Here is a 19,217-nt window from a genome sequence, read left to right as displayed (position 1 = left end):
GACAACCATCAAAGAGAAACAAGCTGAATCTTCTTTTATTGTTTTTCATGCTTGTAATGACCAATATGAGTGGCTAAGTCTTCCCTTTGAAATTGAGTCAAACTCTTATGTATTGAGGTGATATTTATCTATAATATTATGTTCTTGATTGATGATTGTTATTATCATTTTATTCTTAAAGTTTGGATCTTTATTCATAATTTTGATCCTTAGATTTGAATGGAAAGTATTTTAAGTATCTAACCTAAATGATAATGTTGAACATATTAAAATGATATGAATAAATTTGAAATGTTAATTTCTTTATAACATCTATTCGTAACGATAATAAAGTTTTTATAAATATGCAAGGAATAGATATTTAGGAGTCAATCTTAATAATTTTGTATGCGAGAAATCAATATAAATGATTTTATACGTGCATCAATGTCAATCAAGATGGAATGTTATATGTTTTTATTCATTGAAAATACAAACGAGTAAGAATGATTAATCCCAATCCAAATTTTCTCAATTGAATCATCTAAATCATTTACTTTGTTTTTATTTAATCTTTTATACAATATTTATGATACCAACAACCTTTCAAACAAACTTTGACACATATTTTTACATTTAGTGAATATTATACTTGAGATTTTAGAACTATTCTTTGTGGGTTCGATATCCGTCCTTAGAGACAATTTATTACTTCTGACTCGGTACACTTGTCGAATTAAAGAGTCATCAGAGTACACCAACGTCTCCAAGTTTTTCTTCTCAATCTCCCCTTGAGAGAACACTCTTAAGAGAGCACAAGTAAAACTCACATTACAAAGGTTTGCTTAGAACCCTGAGATAAACGTTCTAAAGTTGATAAAAACTTTAATAAGACTTTTTTCAACTTTTTATCTTGTGTATATCCTATATATCTCCTATTGTATCTCTCACTTGTTTCTTCATTCCTGATCTCTTTAAATAACCTTTAAATGAGAACGTGAAAGACTTGATCAAGAGGTTTTTGATCTTCTACGAAAGCTCATTTTAAAGTAGTCTTTCAATATGGAAGGTCTTGATCTTTACTTAAAAGACTTTTCTTTAGACAACCATGTAAACATAGATAATTTTAGCATTATATCTATAGAAACACATTATGTTTTCAGTTCAATTTCTTTCCAAAAACATGTTCTATGTGATCGTTTCGTATCTGAATAGTTTCCTTAAATGTATATTCTAGTCATTTTGAAAATCACTTAATTTGTTTGATTGTTTTTATAAAATATGTATTTGATTGCAACTTGTTTAAGCAATAACAAATGAACAAATAAAATCAAGCATAATAATAAAGATAAATATAAACGGTAACTTAAAGTGATAAATCGTTTATCACTTGAAAACTAAGTAGACTCTCTAGTCTATTAAGATCTTGTAACTATATCTTCTATGATAAGAAACTAGTATATTCATAAGTATATCAAATCATAAATAATACTTATAGAATTTTTTATCATCAAAACTTGAAGACTTGTAAGGTCTACTATGTTGTATGATTGGATAAAGATTGTCAAATCTAAACTCAATCAACTTCTTATGTGAGAGAGAATAAACCCTAAACAAAGTTACATGTGAGTTGGAGAAGATTAAAAATGGAAGAAACAACATAAATAAGATATGTTAATAACAAAAATTAAATGGTAAAGTATTTAGAAAAAGAATATTGTGAACACTTAATAAAATGATTTTTTTTTTAAAATCAATTTAAATATATAAATTTATAAATTATTTAAAACTTAATCAAATATAAATATATTAATATTTTGAAGTTATGTAAATATTTAAAGATTTTATGTCTATAATATCTAACGGTTTTATGTTACCCTAATAAATACTTTACATCAAAACTATGATATTTAAGTCACAATTTTCTTCATTTTTTAAATTTTGATATATCATTTAAGTCACAATTTTAGTCAAATTAAATCCTAAGCTTCTCGTTTATGTTCTTCTGAACCTATTTTCCTTTTTAACTAAACTTATCAGATCCGTTTTAGGTACTATTAAACAATAATTTAGTTATTTAAATTAAAATAAAGGAAAACATATGATGTAAAAAAAGATGTATGAAGCAAAATTAAAGATGAAAAATAAAAATTATAACAGGGTGTTAAAAAAATTAACCTTTTACAATGTTGGGGAATAGAAGGGTGATTGATTATGGTATGGAGGGTAACATGAGTTCAGTCAAAAGGGATTCCTTAAACTCTGTCCCTGCCATCTCACTCCAACGCAACGCATCATCGTCGACCACCAACGAACCCTTTTGCAATTTGAATCTGTGATTGACGCAAGCACACAGAGGATATACCCTCCAATGTTGGCCTTCTCCAGGTTCAGGAAAGCAGCGGAGGTCTCCTGCGTATTCTGTCGAAACCAAAAGCCTCCCACATACCTCCGAAGATTTTCCCTTCCGTCCGAGGAACCTCCCATTTCGGACCCCCATTTGCCTCTTCGTCTCTGCATCTCGGTGGCCCTCAAGTTAGGGACTTTCTCCACCCTCAAATACCGCGGCTTGGTGAGTGAGGTCATTTGCACCAACAACTGGTTTTCCCTTTACTGGGAAGGCCTCGAGCATATTAAGAAATCCGGAGTTTTTATATCTTCTGATTCGGTTTATGTTTTGATACGGGCGTATTGGCAAGTGGGTCTCGCCGAGAAGGCTATAGAGTCGTTTGGTAGAATGGGTGAGGTTGGTAGCGTGCCTGATGCTCATGCCTATAACATCATTTTGGATATTGCGTTTAAGAAAGAGTTGTTTGTGTTGGCTCTTGCGGTGTATAATCTGATGCTTAAGTCCAATTGTTGTCCTAGTGAACGCATTTATAACATGTTGATTGGGGGGTTTTGTAGAAGTGAGGATGTTAATGGTGCGCTTGCGATGCTCCATGAGATGGGCCAAAGGGATGTAGAGCCTAGTGAGATGACATATTTTGCTATTGTTTTTGGTCTGTGTCGTGCGAGGAGGGTACATGAGGCACACAGGACGTTTAATGTGATGAAAGAACGTGGGTACAGGCTTAATTCGATGTCTTATTGTGTTTTGATTAATGAGTATTGCAAGATGGGGAGGTCAGATGAAGCCGTTTCGATTCTGCAATCGTTAGAGAAAGACGGGTTACCTCTTGATATAAAGGGCTACAGTCATCTGATTGCGGGATTTTTTAGGGAAAGGAGATACAATGAAGCGCATTCGTGGTATGGAAGGATGCTTAAGAAGGGTGTTGTTCCAGATGTTGTTTTGTACACAGTTATGATACGGGGTTTGTCGAGCGAGGGCAGGATTGGTGAAGCTGTGAAGATGTTTTGTGAGATGACCCAGCAAGGCTTAGTTCCTGATGCTGTTTGTTACAATGAAGTTATTAAAGGTTTCTGTGACGCTGGTCTTCTGGATCGAGCACGATCTCTCCAACTTCAAATTTCTGAGCATGAAGGGTTTCACAATGTCTGCACGCATACCATTCTCATCTGTGACCTGTGTAAGAGAGGAATGGTTGACGAGGCACAAGAAATATTTAATCGGATGGAGAAGTCTGGATGTTTTCCTTCACTTGTAACCTTCAATACTCTTATATATGGACTGTGCAAGGCTGGTAAACTGGAGGAGGCACATCTCATGTGGTACAAGATGGAGATGGGGAGAAGTCCTTCGTTATTCTTCCGGCTTTCTCGGGGTTCTAATCAGGTTTTAGATCGTGTTAGTCTCCGGAAAAAGGTGGAGCAAATGTGTGAAACTGGACAACTTTTGGATGCTTACAAGTTTCTGATACAACTTGCTGATAGTGGGGTTATGTCTGACATTGTGACGTATAATGTTCTACTCTACGGCTTTTGCAGAGCTTCTAAGCTTAATGGTGCGTTAAAGCTTTTCAAGGATATGCAAGACAAGGGGCCATCACCTGACTCTGTTACTTATGGGACACTGATTGATGGGCTTTTCAGAGTTGGCAGAGAAGAAGACGCCCTGAAGATGTATGAGCATATGTTGAAGCATGGATGTCAACCTAGCTTTGAAGTTTATAAAGCACTTATGACTTGGTTGTCTAGAAATAAGAAGGTCTCACAGGCCATCAGTTATTATTTGAGTTTTTTAAAGAACCTTCGTGGCAGGGAAGGTGATTCAATCAATGTTTTGGAGGGATATTTTGTCAGAGGAGAAGTGGAACAGGCAATTCGAGGTTTACTAGAACTGGACTTCAGGTTTAGAGATTTTAATTTAGCTCCATATACTATTCTACTTATTGGATTTTGTCAGGCAAATCAATTAGATGAAGCATTGATTATATTTTCTGTTCTTGATAAGTTTAATATCAATATCAACCCTCCAAGCTGTGTATATTTGATCGAAGGTCTCTGTAGAAAAGGAAGGCTGGATGATGCAGTAAACATCTTTCTTTACGCTCTTGAGAAAGGTTTTGTGATGCGGTCAAGGATTTGTGAGCGGCTCCTCAAGTGTCTATTGTGTTCCCCAGATAAAAGGGGTTATGCTATTGATCTTGTTCGTTGGATGGAGTCTGCTGGATACCTTTTAAATAAATTTGGTTGGTATAAAACGCAGCTTGTACAAAGCAGGACAAGCAATACAATTGATTTTCTAAGAGATTAAATAACAGTGGCTGATCAAGATGAATGAATTTCTCGATTCAGCTCTTTGCACATCTCCATCAAGGAAAAAGATTATGAATCAGGAGACTCAATGTTCTTTCTAATGAGCCAAAGGTGCCCTTTAATCCTTATGTCTATCTTGAATGTTAAATTATGTCTTTCCAGACTTACAATGTAAAATTTATTGGGATCAATTTGAAAAATATATCTTTGCATGCTTGCTCTTAGGATTTTACTTTGCACTCGAATTTGAGTTGTCTAGACTACAATTGCCAACTGAAATATAAACACTTCACTCTGAATTTTTGTTCATTGTTGAAAGGGTTTGAAAAGCCAGTGGAAGAGTTTTTTAGCTTTAGATGTAGTGAAGTTTAGCTGGTATGATTAAATAGTGATATAGAATTTAGTAAAGAGAAAGAAACAAAAAGATAGGGCAAGAAGAGGGGGAAGAGGAAGAACAAAATAGAGGGGATAGAGAGAATAGGAGAGAAACAAAGAGGTCAAAGAAAATTGTACACTGTATTGGATTAAATGTGTACTACCAGGCTAAAACTATAGTTAATAGCGCTAGGATGCAAATTTTTCTACTTAAGAGTATAATAGCTTAAGCATCACGATTTGATTAGCCTACTCGACCTTTGCAGAAGACAATTGATGCAAATATCCTCCTTAGTAATTGTTGTGTTGGGAATCAAACATGATTCGATTATGACTTGATGCACCTGATTTTTGTCACAGGACAATAAATGCAATTCATAACAATCTTCTCCATAGTAATTGCTTCGCTTGGAATTGAATTCGTGACCTTGATTTTGATTTCAATTATTGGATCAAACACTTACTATTATTACGTCAAAAGGAATATTTTTGTACTTAAGAGTGTAGCAAACCTAGTGTCGCGATCAATTGTGACTTGACCTACCTGACTTTTTCCATGAGACGACTGATACAATCTGCAACAATCTCCCTCCCAACAGTTGCTACATTGAGAGTTGAACACAATTAAGTTGTGACTTGGCACTCATTTGACATCTGTTATGGGACATGCAACACACTGCACTTGATTATCATTTCAATTTGTCTACATCCAGTCTAGATTTAACTTTCTAGAATACAATATCCTACCTTTTTTATAGGCAGCTACCAAAAACTATGTACTAACAACAGTTGAGTAACTAACTAACATATTGCTCTTATTTATATTTAAATATCAAATAGACATTCAATATCACTCGGTCTTGTGGTCTTTCCTTGTCCTGAAGTTCTTCTTCCCTTGTTGCATCTGGTTTGGGGAATTTTATGGTTCATTTGTGCATAACCTGCTATGGCATTGAAGGTGAGTGCCAATAATTTGATGGTTTTTCTTCAAGTTTAGAATTACTTGCATTGGCTGAAAACAAGATTTTCTGAATAATGCTTGTGATTGGTAGTCCTACTACTACCACCAATATCCAGATATTATTACCAGTGCTTCTTTGCTCAGACAACCTGAACTTTTTATATTTTCCTTCTGCTTATTTTTTCACGTCCTTGATACCAAGTTTTGATCAGAGGACTTGAAGTTTTACAAGATGCTGACTTTTGGAATTTGGGAAAAAAAAATTCTGTTCAGCTTTTTCATAGTTAAGATTTTGCTTCCAGTTACTTTTATTTGTACCAAGACCTTTATTCTTGGCCGTTCTCTCCACCTAATGATGTTTTTTCTCATCTGGGGAGATTTTATCTTTCATTAAGATTATCATAGATAGAGTCTCTGTAGTTTGTAGTCTTTTTTTATTTATAGGGTAAAGGAGGCTTTCATTTGATCATGAGATTACAGAAATTGAAATATCCTTTCGTAGATATTTTTAAATTTTTTCCTTCGTTTTAATATGACATTTGAAATGGTTGCTTTTCTGGTTTCCACAAATGGGTTACTGAAAATTTCTGATGAGTGCAATAGATGGGTGTTCATCTTAAGTTTTGGTTGATAGACTTGTCTAACTTTATTTTTTCCCGTTTTGGATTCTTATGGATTTAAAAAAAAAAAGGATATTATGCTTTCTTCAACCCCATAGAAGAATAATTTTATGCAGTAGATTATAAATAGCTGTGAATATGCGGATATTGAGGTTCTAAACTGTCTTATTTTCTGCTAATCTTGTATATTGTAGTGCTCTGTTTAGTATTGATTAGTATCATATTAAAATTAATTTGATCACCACTTAAAATTCAAATTTGGATATCGAGTCCCAGGTAGGATTCGTGTAGGGGGGTTGTGGGATCATTTTCTATCAGATTGGTGGACGTGTAAAGTACAATGAAGATGTTGGGTTGGGACATTATTGATGTCATTGCTCTTGACAATTTCCTTAACTTCTTGCAGTGCTCATGTTGCTGGCGAAATTTCTTTTTCTCTGATATTTTGCGTGCTTGTCATCACTTGCTGTATGACCCTTCGCATCAGGCATTTTTGGGTTTCTCGTTTGTTGTATGCTTCATTACATTTCTCCCTTGGTAAAGCATTTCTGTTAACCTTGGCATGGAGGAGGGAAAGAAGACTGCCATTGTCCATATGGGTGTTCTTTTGGTGATATCTCACATACTGTACACGGCAGGCAAAGGTGAATTTCTTAAGCACCGTCACTATCTGATTCTGAATGAGAACTTGCTATTAATAAAATTTCACGGTATTCCAAATGGATTCCAGGTCTTTTTCACATTTTAACTTGAAATGATCAAATTTAGTGGAGGACATTTGATTTATTACTTCAGTATAACATATCAAAAGCTAGGTTTAGTTGTATATTACTAGGTTGCTTATTATTGATTATGATTTTCTTGGCAAATGAATTCTATGCCACAGACAGTTGATTGCTTATGTAACCTCATGTTCTGATGTCGTTTATGAAATCACAGCTCAATTCCCATAAGGGCCGCCACAAAGCATGCACAAATGTCAAATATGTTTTAGGGGCCTACAGAAAGGGCCTTTATCAGATATTTATGATGAAAAACCGCAAGAGGGTTAATATTATAATTATTTATTAGTTTATAATTTAGTTCCAATTTTGAGAAGCTGATTCTGACCACTAGCCCCGGCTTATGACTTATACTGTCTTCAAGTTAACCTGTTTTCTATTGCAAGTGTTGTTGTTCCTTTTTCTGATATAGAGGATGCAGAAGAGTTGCTAAGATTTATTGCAATATTGTTATGTTTACTGTTTTTTGTGTTTTATTATTACTTTTAGCCTCATCCTCGTGATGTTGAGTGTAATAATCCCTGCAATTTGAGCAGCAGAAATACAAGACAGCAAGTATAATAGAGAATTCTGGTACAAGACTTTTCTTGAAATTTCACTCACAAATGTGATATGAGAAAAACAGTACATAATAGAAAAGTAGCAAAAGCTAATGGTAGAAACCAGAGGATAGAATAAGGGGAAAAGCAACTAGAGAAAGGCTACTAATGTTGGTTGGCTCACTAAACTCGACCCAAACCTGCCGGTTGTTGTCCCACTACATCACCACCACTGTCCTACTGCAGCTATAATACAACAAATACCTTTTTTTTTTTCTATTTGCACTTTGTTTAGCGCCACCCACTCTCCCCAAATTCTTTTTTTTCTTTTCAACCGCTTTACCACTTAATCACCTATTTTAAGTCTTAAACTTGGTAGTGCTTTGATTTGATTATATTGATTCTTTATTTGATTTTGTTGTTATTTGAATTTCTAGACTTGCATTTGTTATTAATGTTAAGGCTGTCTTTCATTATTCTTGAATTACAATTATATTTGTACATTTTTTAACTATTTGTATGTATATAATGTTTTTGTTTGCTTGCGATGTTTCTGATGTTTCTGCCATATATTAATGTGGCTTGTAGTATATTTTTATAAAGAATTTTTGAGTTGGCGATATTTTCTGTTATGTTAATAATGTTATTGGGTCAATATTACATCACCTCGAGTTAGTGATATCAATGTTTGGTTAGAGGGTATGCTCAATATTCTAATAATCTGAAGATGAGTAATAAAGTATAAGTGAAAGTGAGTATATAAATCTGATCTTATAGTTTAATAAAGCTTTTGATTTTATGGAGGATGTCTCACTCATAAGAAGGCAAGGCAAGATCCTTTGTTATACTTCCTCGTAAAATAAAGCATCGTAAATGCAGCAACAATAAATGATTGTTTCCGCAACATTTCAATATTTTATGGGGTAGAAATTTTAACTTAAAGAAGCCACTTCAAGAGTCAACGAGATTTTTATGATTTTAAAAAAACAAAGTAGATTCAAATCCCTATAAATTGACTTGATTTTACCGAGTATGTTGTCGTTTCTTAACATAGTGCATATTCATGTGAAGAAGAAGACTATATTTCCAAAAGTACTCGCTCCGTCAGAAATTTAGGTTTATTTCCAAAATAATAATAACGAATTAACCATGGCTACAAAATCCCGTGGTTGAAGGTTTTGGTTAATTTCAATAATAATAATAATATAATTAATTCAGTGTTTAGAAGAAGAAAAAAACTCAAAGGGCATTATGAATTTACAAATCAAGCATTGAACATCATGCATTCTAAGATATTATAAAGAAGTCTAAATTTATGGTGTGCAATATTCGCAGAATTGATTATTTACCCCTCTATACTATATTGAATATTTCGTACACGTTATTGGCTATATATGCCAATATCAGTATGAATATGCTTGACAAAAAGTTTAGTCTTGTGCGGTATCATGGCACCATCCCAGCAAGGGTGGCAATCAATGTATGTAGAAACCTGTCCATCACAGATAACAGCATTGCATCTCAATATGGGTGTGACAAAATCCATTATATATGTAATGCAGATTCTCAGAAACATAATAGTACAATCGTTTTTCATAGCAGAAAGTCAGAAACACTTGCCTAAGTTGTCAAGTTTCACGAAGGGAGCGAACACGATTTTGAATCAAGTTTCTTTCCCACTCTGCTATATCCTCAAATGCATATTCTGGAAGATTCTCAAATGGCTCCTTGCATGGATCATTCTTAGCCAACTCATACGTAGCTCCACGTATTGCTGTTTTATTTGGTCCACAAGGTCTCTTTGAAGTTAGCATATCGTACGCTTCATTTAGCTGTCCACAGAAAAATGCCACATTCATTTTTTCCACACAAAATTGTACTTCTCATATAAGAAAACTGTGAAGCAATCTATCACCACCAAGAGGATGATGTGCAACCATAACACTTGTGGAAAAATTAGTGGGGAAACTGTTTTGGATTCAAATACAAGGTGAGGGTTTAGGACTCACATTCATGTCACAAAACCAGAACAAATAAGCAATTGCCACCGCTGGAGCTCTTCCAAGCCCTGCAGTACAGTGTACATAAACTCTTCCTTTTCCCTCAGAAATTGCCCATTCTAAGGATGCAACTGCTTTAGGTAGTTCACTTCGCAAGGACACTGGATCAAAGTCTCTTGCCTAATAATGTAGACAAGAAAAAAAAGTGTAATGATAATTTAATTAGAACAAGTAAGCAAAACAATGGAACAATTTCAGATTCAAGATAACCTTTCACATTTTTTACATGGAGTATAGTCAACTGCATTGAAAAAGTAAATGGGTCCTTGAGGTGGGTTAGTGACACTTAGTCATGAAAACACAAAACTGTAGAGGAGAAAGCATTTAATAAACTTGATCAAATTTTTCGAAGATGAAGGAATATTTAAGGTTCATAGTATTTTTCCAAGAGAAGTATCTTTAGATTCAAACACTTATGTCTTTCAAGATTCATGTCTCATTTTATCACATGTACCAAGAGGTGTCCTGCATATTATAAATTATGAGCCAAATAAAGCGAAGAAGTCAAGTTTTGTGTATTCCCCTTTATTTATCTCGTCACTTCCTTCAAAAACTCTGCTTCCTAATGACATTTGGCTAGTCAAATGTTGTCTAGACAATCACAATACGAGAGATTTTTTCTTTATCCACAATAAATTTACAGAAAACAGGCTAGCTTACCGGTCTCCTCGTGTGGCTAATTTCAAGTTCATGACACCTTTTTCTTATTGACTCTAAATCTATTCCCCAGTAATCAACATCCTTATCCTGTTGCAAATTTAGAATGTATGCCACACCCTCTTCGTTTTTTAGGTGATCTATGTCTTCGGGTTTCTGCGGTTGAGAGCCCACAATCAAGTAGTCGGTTATAAGAGTATAATTCATACCTGAAAATCAGTAATCACTGGTTGCATCAGTTGAATGATATATCGTAAACCAAGGAAATATTAACATTGGAAGTGGGGAATGTTACACTTCAAAAAAAAATATGGGAGATATAAGGTTGATATAGCAGTAAAAGTTGAAGGGAGAAAGCCATAGGTCTTGGAGTTCGGTAGACTCTACTTGTGAGCTAGTAAGAGTCAATTTCAAATGAAAAATAAATATAATATCTATAAATAACATACCAATTCAACATTTCATCACCATAATTAGGCAAAACAGTAAAACAACAATTCCACAATACTAAAATAACAAGTTTAGCAGTGCATGACTACTATAACTTCAAATTACACCAAATAAATAAGTTCATACAATCACAAAAACGTAACTTATACAATGATAATAATTAATTAAATAAATAAATAAAGGACAAATGCTTTCAAGGGTGTATGTCTCCAATCCTCCAATGACATCATCTGCAAGATCATCATCTTCATCACCATCAAGTTCTTCCTCAATTGAAAAGTGTGCATCAATATTGACGTCAAAAACTATATTATCAAGATGAAATCTAGAGTTGAATCATTTAAACTTAATCTAGTTAAGTCAACATTTTCATCATTACTTTCGCCTTGAGTTTGATCAAATCCAACATCAGACTCAATATCATCAAATCAAATGGGAGAACAAAAAAACTTTTCTAATGGGTTTATGTTTCATTGACGCCTCCTACGCCTCTATGGCAACTTTCATCATTACAATTAAACTTCTTTTGACACTAAAACACAAGTTTCCAAGTCATATGTAGGACTAGTAAGATGATAATCTAAAAATTCCTCCATTGAATGTTTGAGTAATAAATACATTTAACCTTTTTTTCCAGCCAAAACATTTACTACATGTTTCCACCCAACATTTTTTCCTATAGTGTTTTTACTTCTAAATCTTCAAAGTGAGGATGCATTTACATTGGCATCATAAGAATTTGAACCACACTCATTTCCAAACATTTTAAAATTTTAGCAATGCAACTAAACATGAAAACGAAAAAAAAAAACATTTAAAAAAAAGCATCCATGTTGAAGGATGCATCAATTATCCCATGAAAGAAACCAATAGAAACAAGTCACAATTAATTATGACACTTTGAGAAATATGATTTTAAGTAAAAAGAGTTGGATATTGACTATTAACTACAACTTTTAGCTAAATAGTAATTGTTGAATTAACAAGTGGTATCAGATGAGTTTAATTCCCGATGAGTTAATATTAGAAATCTTAAATTGAACAAATAAGTACTCCTAGTGATGCGAACTTTGGGTTTTGAGATTAAGTTTAAGATAAATTGTAAGAACAAACAAGAAAAAAATAGTCATTTCAAGGGAAATTTACATCCATTGCAAAACTTAAAGCATGTCCAGTCTGTACTACTAATTTAAATTAAGCTTCAAACAGTAATCGCATGGCATACACTTTACATCATAAAGTTGGGTAGGGGGCACAAAGAATCTCAACGTCATAACAAAAGACAATCCCTTCAAAAAGTAATGGAAGCATATATAGTAAATCTTGAATCCGTCTCTCTGAGTGTAAAGACACAAGAAAGCACAATAATTGAAGATTGCAAATAGAACCAACGGAATGAGGAAAAGAATCACACCATCACCGCTAATCTAGCACCATCAATAATACAGCAACAGTAGGCAAGAAAAACCCAGCAGCAAGATCATTAATTCCCCCCACAGATCCATTACATTTCCCAATACCATAATGACATGAAACATGGGTAGCATCCCAAAGAGCAAAATGCGCAAAGAAAACAATAAAGAGATGAAACTGACCCAGATCATGGTGATATTCATAAGGGTTCCTCATCATTCTCTTCATAGCCATGTTGTAGTCCTCCATCCTGTTCTTGTTCTTGTTCTTGTAAAGCCTCTTGCTTTTGGTGCTGGAGTTGTCCTGAATCCCACGTTCTGACAGTTCACAAGATATTGGAGTGAGCCTCATAGGGTAGTTAAGATAAGGAGGAACAATATATCCGCATAATGATTTGTTCTGTAGTTGCGTATCCAAAGGAACTTTCTGCACTGAATGGAACCAAACATTTCCAACGCTTCCCATCTCTCTCTGTCTGTATCACCTTGCTTCTTCTACCCTCTTCTTATAATCAAATCCTTTTCACCAAAACACCCTTCTTCTTTCTACCATTAATAAGAATACTAGCTATTTAGAAAAACATTGTGTTATTTTAATAATTATTTTTGTAACTCACTATGATTTTTGCACAACTTATTACTAAATTTTAATACAAATTTATCGTATAAAAAATAAAATTGAAAATATAAACATATCATTTGATTCAATTTCAATAAAGCTTGCTAAGATTATAAGGATTAAATATGAATGAGTTTCAAAAATTGAATTCCAATTAGATTGTTTTCACCTGTGTAAGTAAGCTCGAGTTTGTCCATCCATAATCCACTTACATATTATTTAACTAATTTGTTTCTGCAAAATTACTTGCAAGTTCGAACGGATTAGTGATGAAAAATTATGCTTAGATATAGCGTGATGTATATAATCTAATTCTCTCTCTATGTACGTATAAAATGGATGAAGTTATTGAAAAATAAATTAAATTCTCATTTTTATTATTTATTTTCTTCTAATTTAATGATTAAAAATGAGCTGTTTATTATAACCATAAATAAAAAATAAAATTGAAGATACATACGAAAATTAATTCTTGTATAACTTATTTTAGAGTTTTGGTTTTTAATTTTGATTCAATTGAATAATAAATTTTGAAAAGAGTTATTCACTAAAGACAGAAAATAAAGCTATATTTCTAATTGTAAAATTCAAAAAGTCTAGATATTATATAATTTGGAAATGAAAAACATAAACTCGGTACCTTTTGCTAAGAGTAATTTTGAAATTAAAAGAATTATGGAGGTGCAGGAAGAAACTAGGGGAGGTGGACGGAAAAACTCAATTTTCGAACCGGGTTAGTAAAAGTGCGGTACAATAATCCGATGGCTGTTTCTTCCTGCAGCCTAACAAATTTCTTCCTGCACCCATCATTTTTTACGAAGACTGTTTTACCTCTTTTAAAAATAATTTCTGGATTGTTCTTTCTGAAATATTTTCAGAACATATTTTTCGGAACACATTTTATTAATTCTGGATATACCAATTTGGAAATCAAAACCTGGAAATCAAAACAAATGTATTCTGGAATGTTTTTTTGTCTTCTAGATTTCATATTCCAGAAACACTCTTTACTTATAGAATTCCTGTTCTAGAAACACTTTTTGCTTATGAAGAACCTCTATTCCAGAATCACATAAAACAGTGAAAGAATAATTTCGGTATTTTAAAGAATGTAGAGGTGCAGGAAGAAAAATATAGAGATGCAGGAAGAAACTCTCTAATCCGATAGGGGTAATAGATTGGATATGACCAGATGGGCCAACAGCAAGCCCGAGAACAATATGAATCTCTAACCTTACAGAATCGATACACTTGGGCTCGTGTATTAGTCCAGAATCAGAACCCTCTTTCAAAGCTTGAACATAAAATCATTCATGGTCTTTTATTATAGTATTTCTTCTTGCACCTCATTAAACTTTTGAACACCTTCCATTAGTTCTGGAATGTGAAAAATACATTCTGAATTAAATGAAAGTGTCAAAATTTTTTATGGAGATGTTAAAAATAGTTCTTCTATTATGCTTTTTACTTCATAATTTTAAAATAATCATTTTACTTTTTTGTAAAAGTAACTTTCATTATTTATTCTTAAAATATCCTGGAACAAAATTTTTGAACATGATTTCTGAAACAGGAGTTCTACAACATAATTTTTAGAATACACAAAACACGTTTTAGAATGAGCTTTTATACCAGAAAATTTTCAAAATTAACTTTCTAGAACATATATGAAAGTTTTCATAACTTGGAATAATCTTTTCAAAATATATAAATTACATTTTTAAAAAAATTTAAAAACAAAATTTTTAGAACAAACTTTCTAGAACATATAACGATGGAACAAACTTTTTTCCAAAACAAGATTTTTCAATTTTTATTCTTTCTCTCAAAGAGTACTCTGGAGAACAGAGGTAAACCAGTGATGAGCAACAATAGTGGCAACAGCGATGGCTGAGTGAAGTGAGGGATAGCAATTTTGACTTTTTTTATTAGTAAGGAGGTTCTTTTAGTATAATGGAGGTGCGGGAAGAAAAATATTCCTTTATTGTTTATAAGAAATCGAAGAATTTTATGGAGCTGTAAAAAGAAAAAGTCTTTCTAAAAAAAGAAGTTGGGGACGTCCACTGGTCCAGTGTGACATTTATTACATAGCAAGGTTTTATACTGTATTTTAATGTGAGAAACATAAGTTGAAGTATGTGACATGAATATTTAAAAGTGAGAAATAATGGAGTGTTTGGTTTTGGGTGACACTATAGTGAAAACGGATGAGACGGTGTCATCCTTGTTTGTTTCAGTAGACAGATGAGGGTGAGGGTGCAGAGAAAGTGAAGAGTTTAGCTGATACTCTCAACAAGAAAGTCACTTAGTGGTTGGTTTCACTGTCATGTCATGCACAAGATAAGAGCACCATTGTATACGCATGTCATGCACACAATGCAGTATTTCATTTCAAGATTTTTCAGTGTCTAATCGATTATGCATGAAAAAATACAGGATTTAATCAATTATGTCTTAAAAATTAGTTGATAATCGATTAAGTCGATTAGCCTCTATTTTTAGAAAAATAATCGATTATATGGTGTGTATTAAAATAAACATAATTAATTATACTATTTAGATATTCAACATAATCGATCAGGTTTTTTTTAAAAAAATAATAGTTAAAATGTGCTTATAAATTAAATAATATAATATAAATTGTTTTAATTAATGAAATGTATTTTAAATTAATTAATATTTTATTTTCCTATTTTTATATTCTTATGATAATATAATTTACATTATTAAAAATAATTTAAAATATTCTTATAATCATAACATCACGCATTTTAGTAAATTACGTATTTTAATAAATTTTTCTTATACATCAATAACGCGCTCAACTTTTTTCACATTTTTATTTTTTTTTTCAAATTCTCACACTTTTACACCGTATATACTTAACTTTCTACATGAACTTTGTGGTGAGGATAAATGTAGAAAGAAAGATGTCTGAAGATAAAATGGTGATCTGAAAGTGAAATAGAGAGATTTGGTGTATAAAGATGGGTCTCTCATGTTCTGTCCTTTCTCCTTAATTATATATGCTAAGCTCTAATGAGCCAACTCATGTACGTATCAATTCATGTGTCAGCTACTTCCCTTGATGCGATGTGAAACGACCATTTTCTTTTTCAGATATAAAAATAAAACATCATACGTTTTACTGCCGTCTAACAATTTCTAATAACCTAATTTATCACTGGATTTTAAGAATGTCTTTGGATTTTCTTACAACTTCACATCTATCAAAATTTATTAAAAATGGTAATCAATGGAAACAAAACACATATAAAGAGTTAAGAGTTTAAGGTTGTTGAGATCAAATTATTAGAGTAAATAATAGTATTTGGAGTATTAATTATGTGTTTTAAAATTTGGAATTTGTTAAGATATTATAATTAAGATTGATCATCGGAATTAAGATCTGTTATTCCGACTTTATTTTAAAAAGATGTATTAAAGTGTTTTTAACTTCTATTCTTAAATTATATGGAACTAGTGAAAGTATAATAAAAAAATATTTAAGAGTTTTCACTTGACTCGATTTAACCTTAATTTCTATGAGACAATACCATTAGTCATGAGTTTGCTTGTTTGATATGAACTTATTTAAATCATTCGAAAATTTATTTAATAATTGAAGGATAAACGGAAGAGAAAGAAATGATTGTTTTCAAGCTAAGAATAGCCTATCTCTTCCATCTAAATATTTTATTTAATTTTTTTAAAAATTAATATTTTAAAAAAAAGTTAGATCCAACTATTACTAATATAATTCTATATCCGAGATGAGTTAAATATTATTAAAATTTTCATTGTAAACCTTGCATTGCTTATCGTTAAAATAATTATGATGGGAAATAAGCAATTCGTGAATATTCTTTGAACAAAATAAATATATATTACACACTATAGCTCCAAGTTGTTGTTTTTAAATTTCATATATAGCAATATATAATGAAAAATTCTATCTTAATGTACATATTTTAAATTTTTTTATTTTGAATTATAGTTTAAAATTATAAAAGAATATAAACCACTCTTATACAATAAATCAATTATTACTATTTTTGTTAACCATTTTTATATTTTCTTAAAAATGAATAGTTTAAATAAATCAATTATATTTTCCATTACTATTTTATAAAATGAATATATTCTCTATAAAAAAGAAAGTAATTAAGAATAGTTTAACATTAAGTTAATATTTTTAACTATGCCTTTAAACCAAAATAAGTAAGACATAGGCATAAGATAATGAGGTGTAAGAGAGAGAAAAAAAATTATACAAGGCAACCAATAAATAAGAAAAACAACAACAATGGTAATTGATATTTGGCAACAATTCTCATGGTTAATCACTCCTCTTTGGTTAACACTTTTCTGATTTTAGGGCATTGTTCTTTCCATCAAGGACTTTGTCGTGTGTCTCCATACATATGGTGTAGGTTATAATATAAAATCTTGTAACCAAAATTGCTCTTACCTTTCTTCTTAAATTTCTATCAAGATTCCACCTAATTAATGCATCTCTCTCTTCTTGGTGTCTTCCTTTTGAATAATGACTTTTTTTGAACAAGTTTCACAAATTATGTTCATTCTATCTTCAAGCTTCTCTTATTATTTAGCTTTGAATTGCTTTTTATCATCATTATTATTGACCTTACACTTGAAAAATCATTACACAATGCCACATGATAGCAAAATGAAGAAAAGAGAGATAGATCGAAAGCTACAATAAAAAAGAACATTTATTTAAATGCTGAGAAATTGCATAATAATAAACAGTAGCTTTTTTGATTTAGTGATAAATATTTATGCAGAATGTTAGAAATGATGAAAATGATATACGAATCTGAATGAAATTTTTGGTAGTGATTATATGAGATGGTATTGGTTGGCATGACCCACAAGAACATGAACGACAAGTCATTAATTGCTTGTTTGTGGCAGTTGAACTGAGAAACCATCTGTGTGTCATGAAGTCTCACATTCACTGCAGATTTGACAGAGCTCAAATCCAACATTTTAACGTTTATCATTTTTATAGGATTCCTAATCCCACTCTCTGTCCCTTTCATATTTGCAGATAAGGTAAGCATACCATGGTGGAGCTTCGAAACTTTTCCACCTAATCCCACTTTTCACTTCATGTTTACACCAATTTCCTTTACATCTTTTTTTATGCCACCAGTGCCCTCGTTTCCCAATCTGGGGAAAAATGAAATTCAATTCAAGAGATAATATCATGGTTAAGCAATCAACTTTAAGTATAATCTTTCAGGAGTACTTGACTTGACAGATGTTATGTGTAAGAGTGACCGACTTAGATTATCTCACAAGTGCAACAAAGGCTATGTTTGCTTCTATTCTTAATAGGGAGATGAGATCTAGAAAACTATTGAAGTCTTCGTCTTTTTTCTTCGGTCGGACAGGTTGCTGGGTGCTAGACTGTGGTCATTCTCGTCTTCGTGCTTCTCCTTCAGCTCTCGATCTCGGGCGAACACCGGATGGGGATATCTGCGGAAGGCACTCCGACGCTCAAGTCAGTAAAGCGGGTGATAGATACTCAGGTAGGTGTACAGTAATAAATGACGTACCTTTCTCCTTAGGATGTGTGATATTTATATTATTTAATGGGCTTACCTTATTGGGCATGATTAGTGGAGTGAATCTCACTCAGGGTTGCATTACCTAATCCTTAATGACGGATTAGCTTCACTGACCTTGGTTTTAGTGTTAATGGTTGTACATGTCGGCCGGCCAAGCCGACCGTGGCGATTTCCCTTGTCTCGGTCAAGTTTCCGTGGTCTTGGCCAAGTCTCTCAGGTCTCGGCCAGGCTTCCCTGATTCGGTCGTCTCAGCCAAGTTTCTGTGGTCTCGGCCAACTCTCTTAGGTCTCGGTCAGGTAGATCAGGTCTCGGGCAGGTAGATCAGGTCTAGGGCAGGTAGACCAGGTCTCGGGCAGCTAGGTGGGTCTCGATCTTGCCCATACCAGTACAACTTCCATGGATGTACTCTTCACAAGGAAAGAAGTGAGAGGATATCAATGGTTTAGATCCAAGGTTTTGCAGGAAAGAGGAAGAGAAGATATACCTGTGAACAGTAAATATCAT

General features: G+C 32.7%; 2 protein-coding genes across 3 annotated transcripts; one reads left to right on the top strand and one right to left on the bottom strand.

The window, feature by feature from the left end:
* Positions 1-2,162: 2,162 nt before the first annotated feature.
* LOC137820466 (Pentatricopeptide repeat (PPR) superfamily protein) lies at positions 2,163-8,394 on the top strand. 2 transcript variants are annotated; one of them, XM_068624577.2, is made up of 3 exons: positions 2,163-4,233; positions 4,383-4,752; positions 7,004-8,394. In XM_068624577.2, the coding sequence occupies exons 1-2, from the start codon at positions 2,351-2,353 to the stop codon at positions 4,390-4,392; spliced, it is 1,893 nt and encodes a 630-aa protein (XP_068480678.1). In that variant the 5' UTR covers positions 2,163-2,350; the 3' UTR covers positions 4,393-4,752; positions 7,004-8,394. The 2 variants fall into 2 exon arrangements, with proteins under 2 accessions (XP_068480678.1, XP_090151403.1); XM_090295277.1 differs by having other exon boundaries at positions 2,165-4,752.
* A 780-nt stretch (positions 8,395-9,174) lies between these two features.
* Positions 9,175-13,032, bottom strand: LSF2 (dual specificity protein phosphatase (DsPTP1) family protein). Its single transcript, XM_068624579.1, has 5 exons — positions 12,681-13,032; positions 10,639-10,844; positions 9,928-10,098; positions 9,539-9,750; positions 9,175-9,410 (listed from the first exon to the last, which is right to left on the bottom strand). Exons 1-4 carry the CDS (start codon positions 12,961-12,963, stop codon positions 9,547-9,549), a joined length of 864 nt encoding a protein of 287 aa, XP_068480680.1. The 5' UTR covers positions 12,964-13,032; the 3' UTR covers positions 9,175-9,410; positions 9,539-9,546.
* Between the last annotated feature and the right edge of the window lie 6,185 nt (positions 13,033-19,217).

The sequence above is a fragment of the Phaseolus vulgaris genome, chromosome 9 (assembly GCF_051622355.1).
Source record: "Phaseolus vulgaris cultivar YP4 chromosome 9, ASM5162235v1, whole genome shotgun sequence".
Classification (NCBI taxonomy): domain Eukaryota; kingdom Viridiplantae; phylum Streptophyta; class Magnoliopsida; order Fabales; family Fabaceae; genus Phaseolus; species Phaseolus vulgaris.
This window is presented reverse-complemented; position numbering and strand designations above follow the sequence as displayed.

Bases quoted from the DNA above. Each gene is read 5' to 3' on its own strand.
- LOC137820466 (XM_090295277.1), top strand. From the start codon at position 2,351: ATGTTGGCCTTCTCCAGGTTCAGGAAAGCAGCGGAGGTCTCCTGCGTA.
- LSF2 (XM_068624579.1), bottom strand. From the start codon at position 12,963: ATGGGAAGCGTTGGAAATGTTTGGTTCCATTCAGTGCAGAAAGTTCCT. The intron at 10,845-12,680 runs GTCAGTTTCATC...ACTGATTTTCAG, and splicing joins TGAATATCACCATGATCTGG to GTATGAATTATACTCTTATA. The intron at 10,099-10,638 runs GTAAGCTAGCCT...CTACATTATTAG, and splicing joins TTAGCCACACGAGGAGACCG to GCAAGAGACTTTGATCCAGT.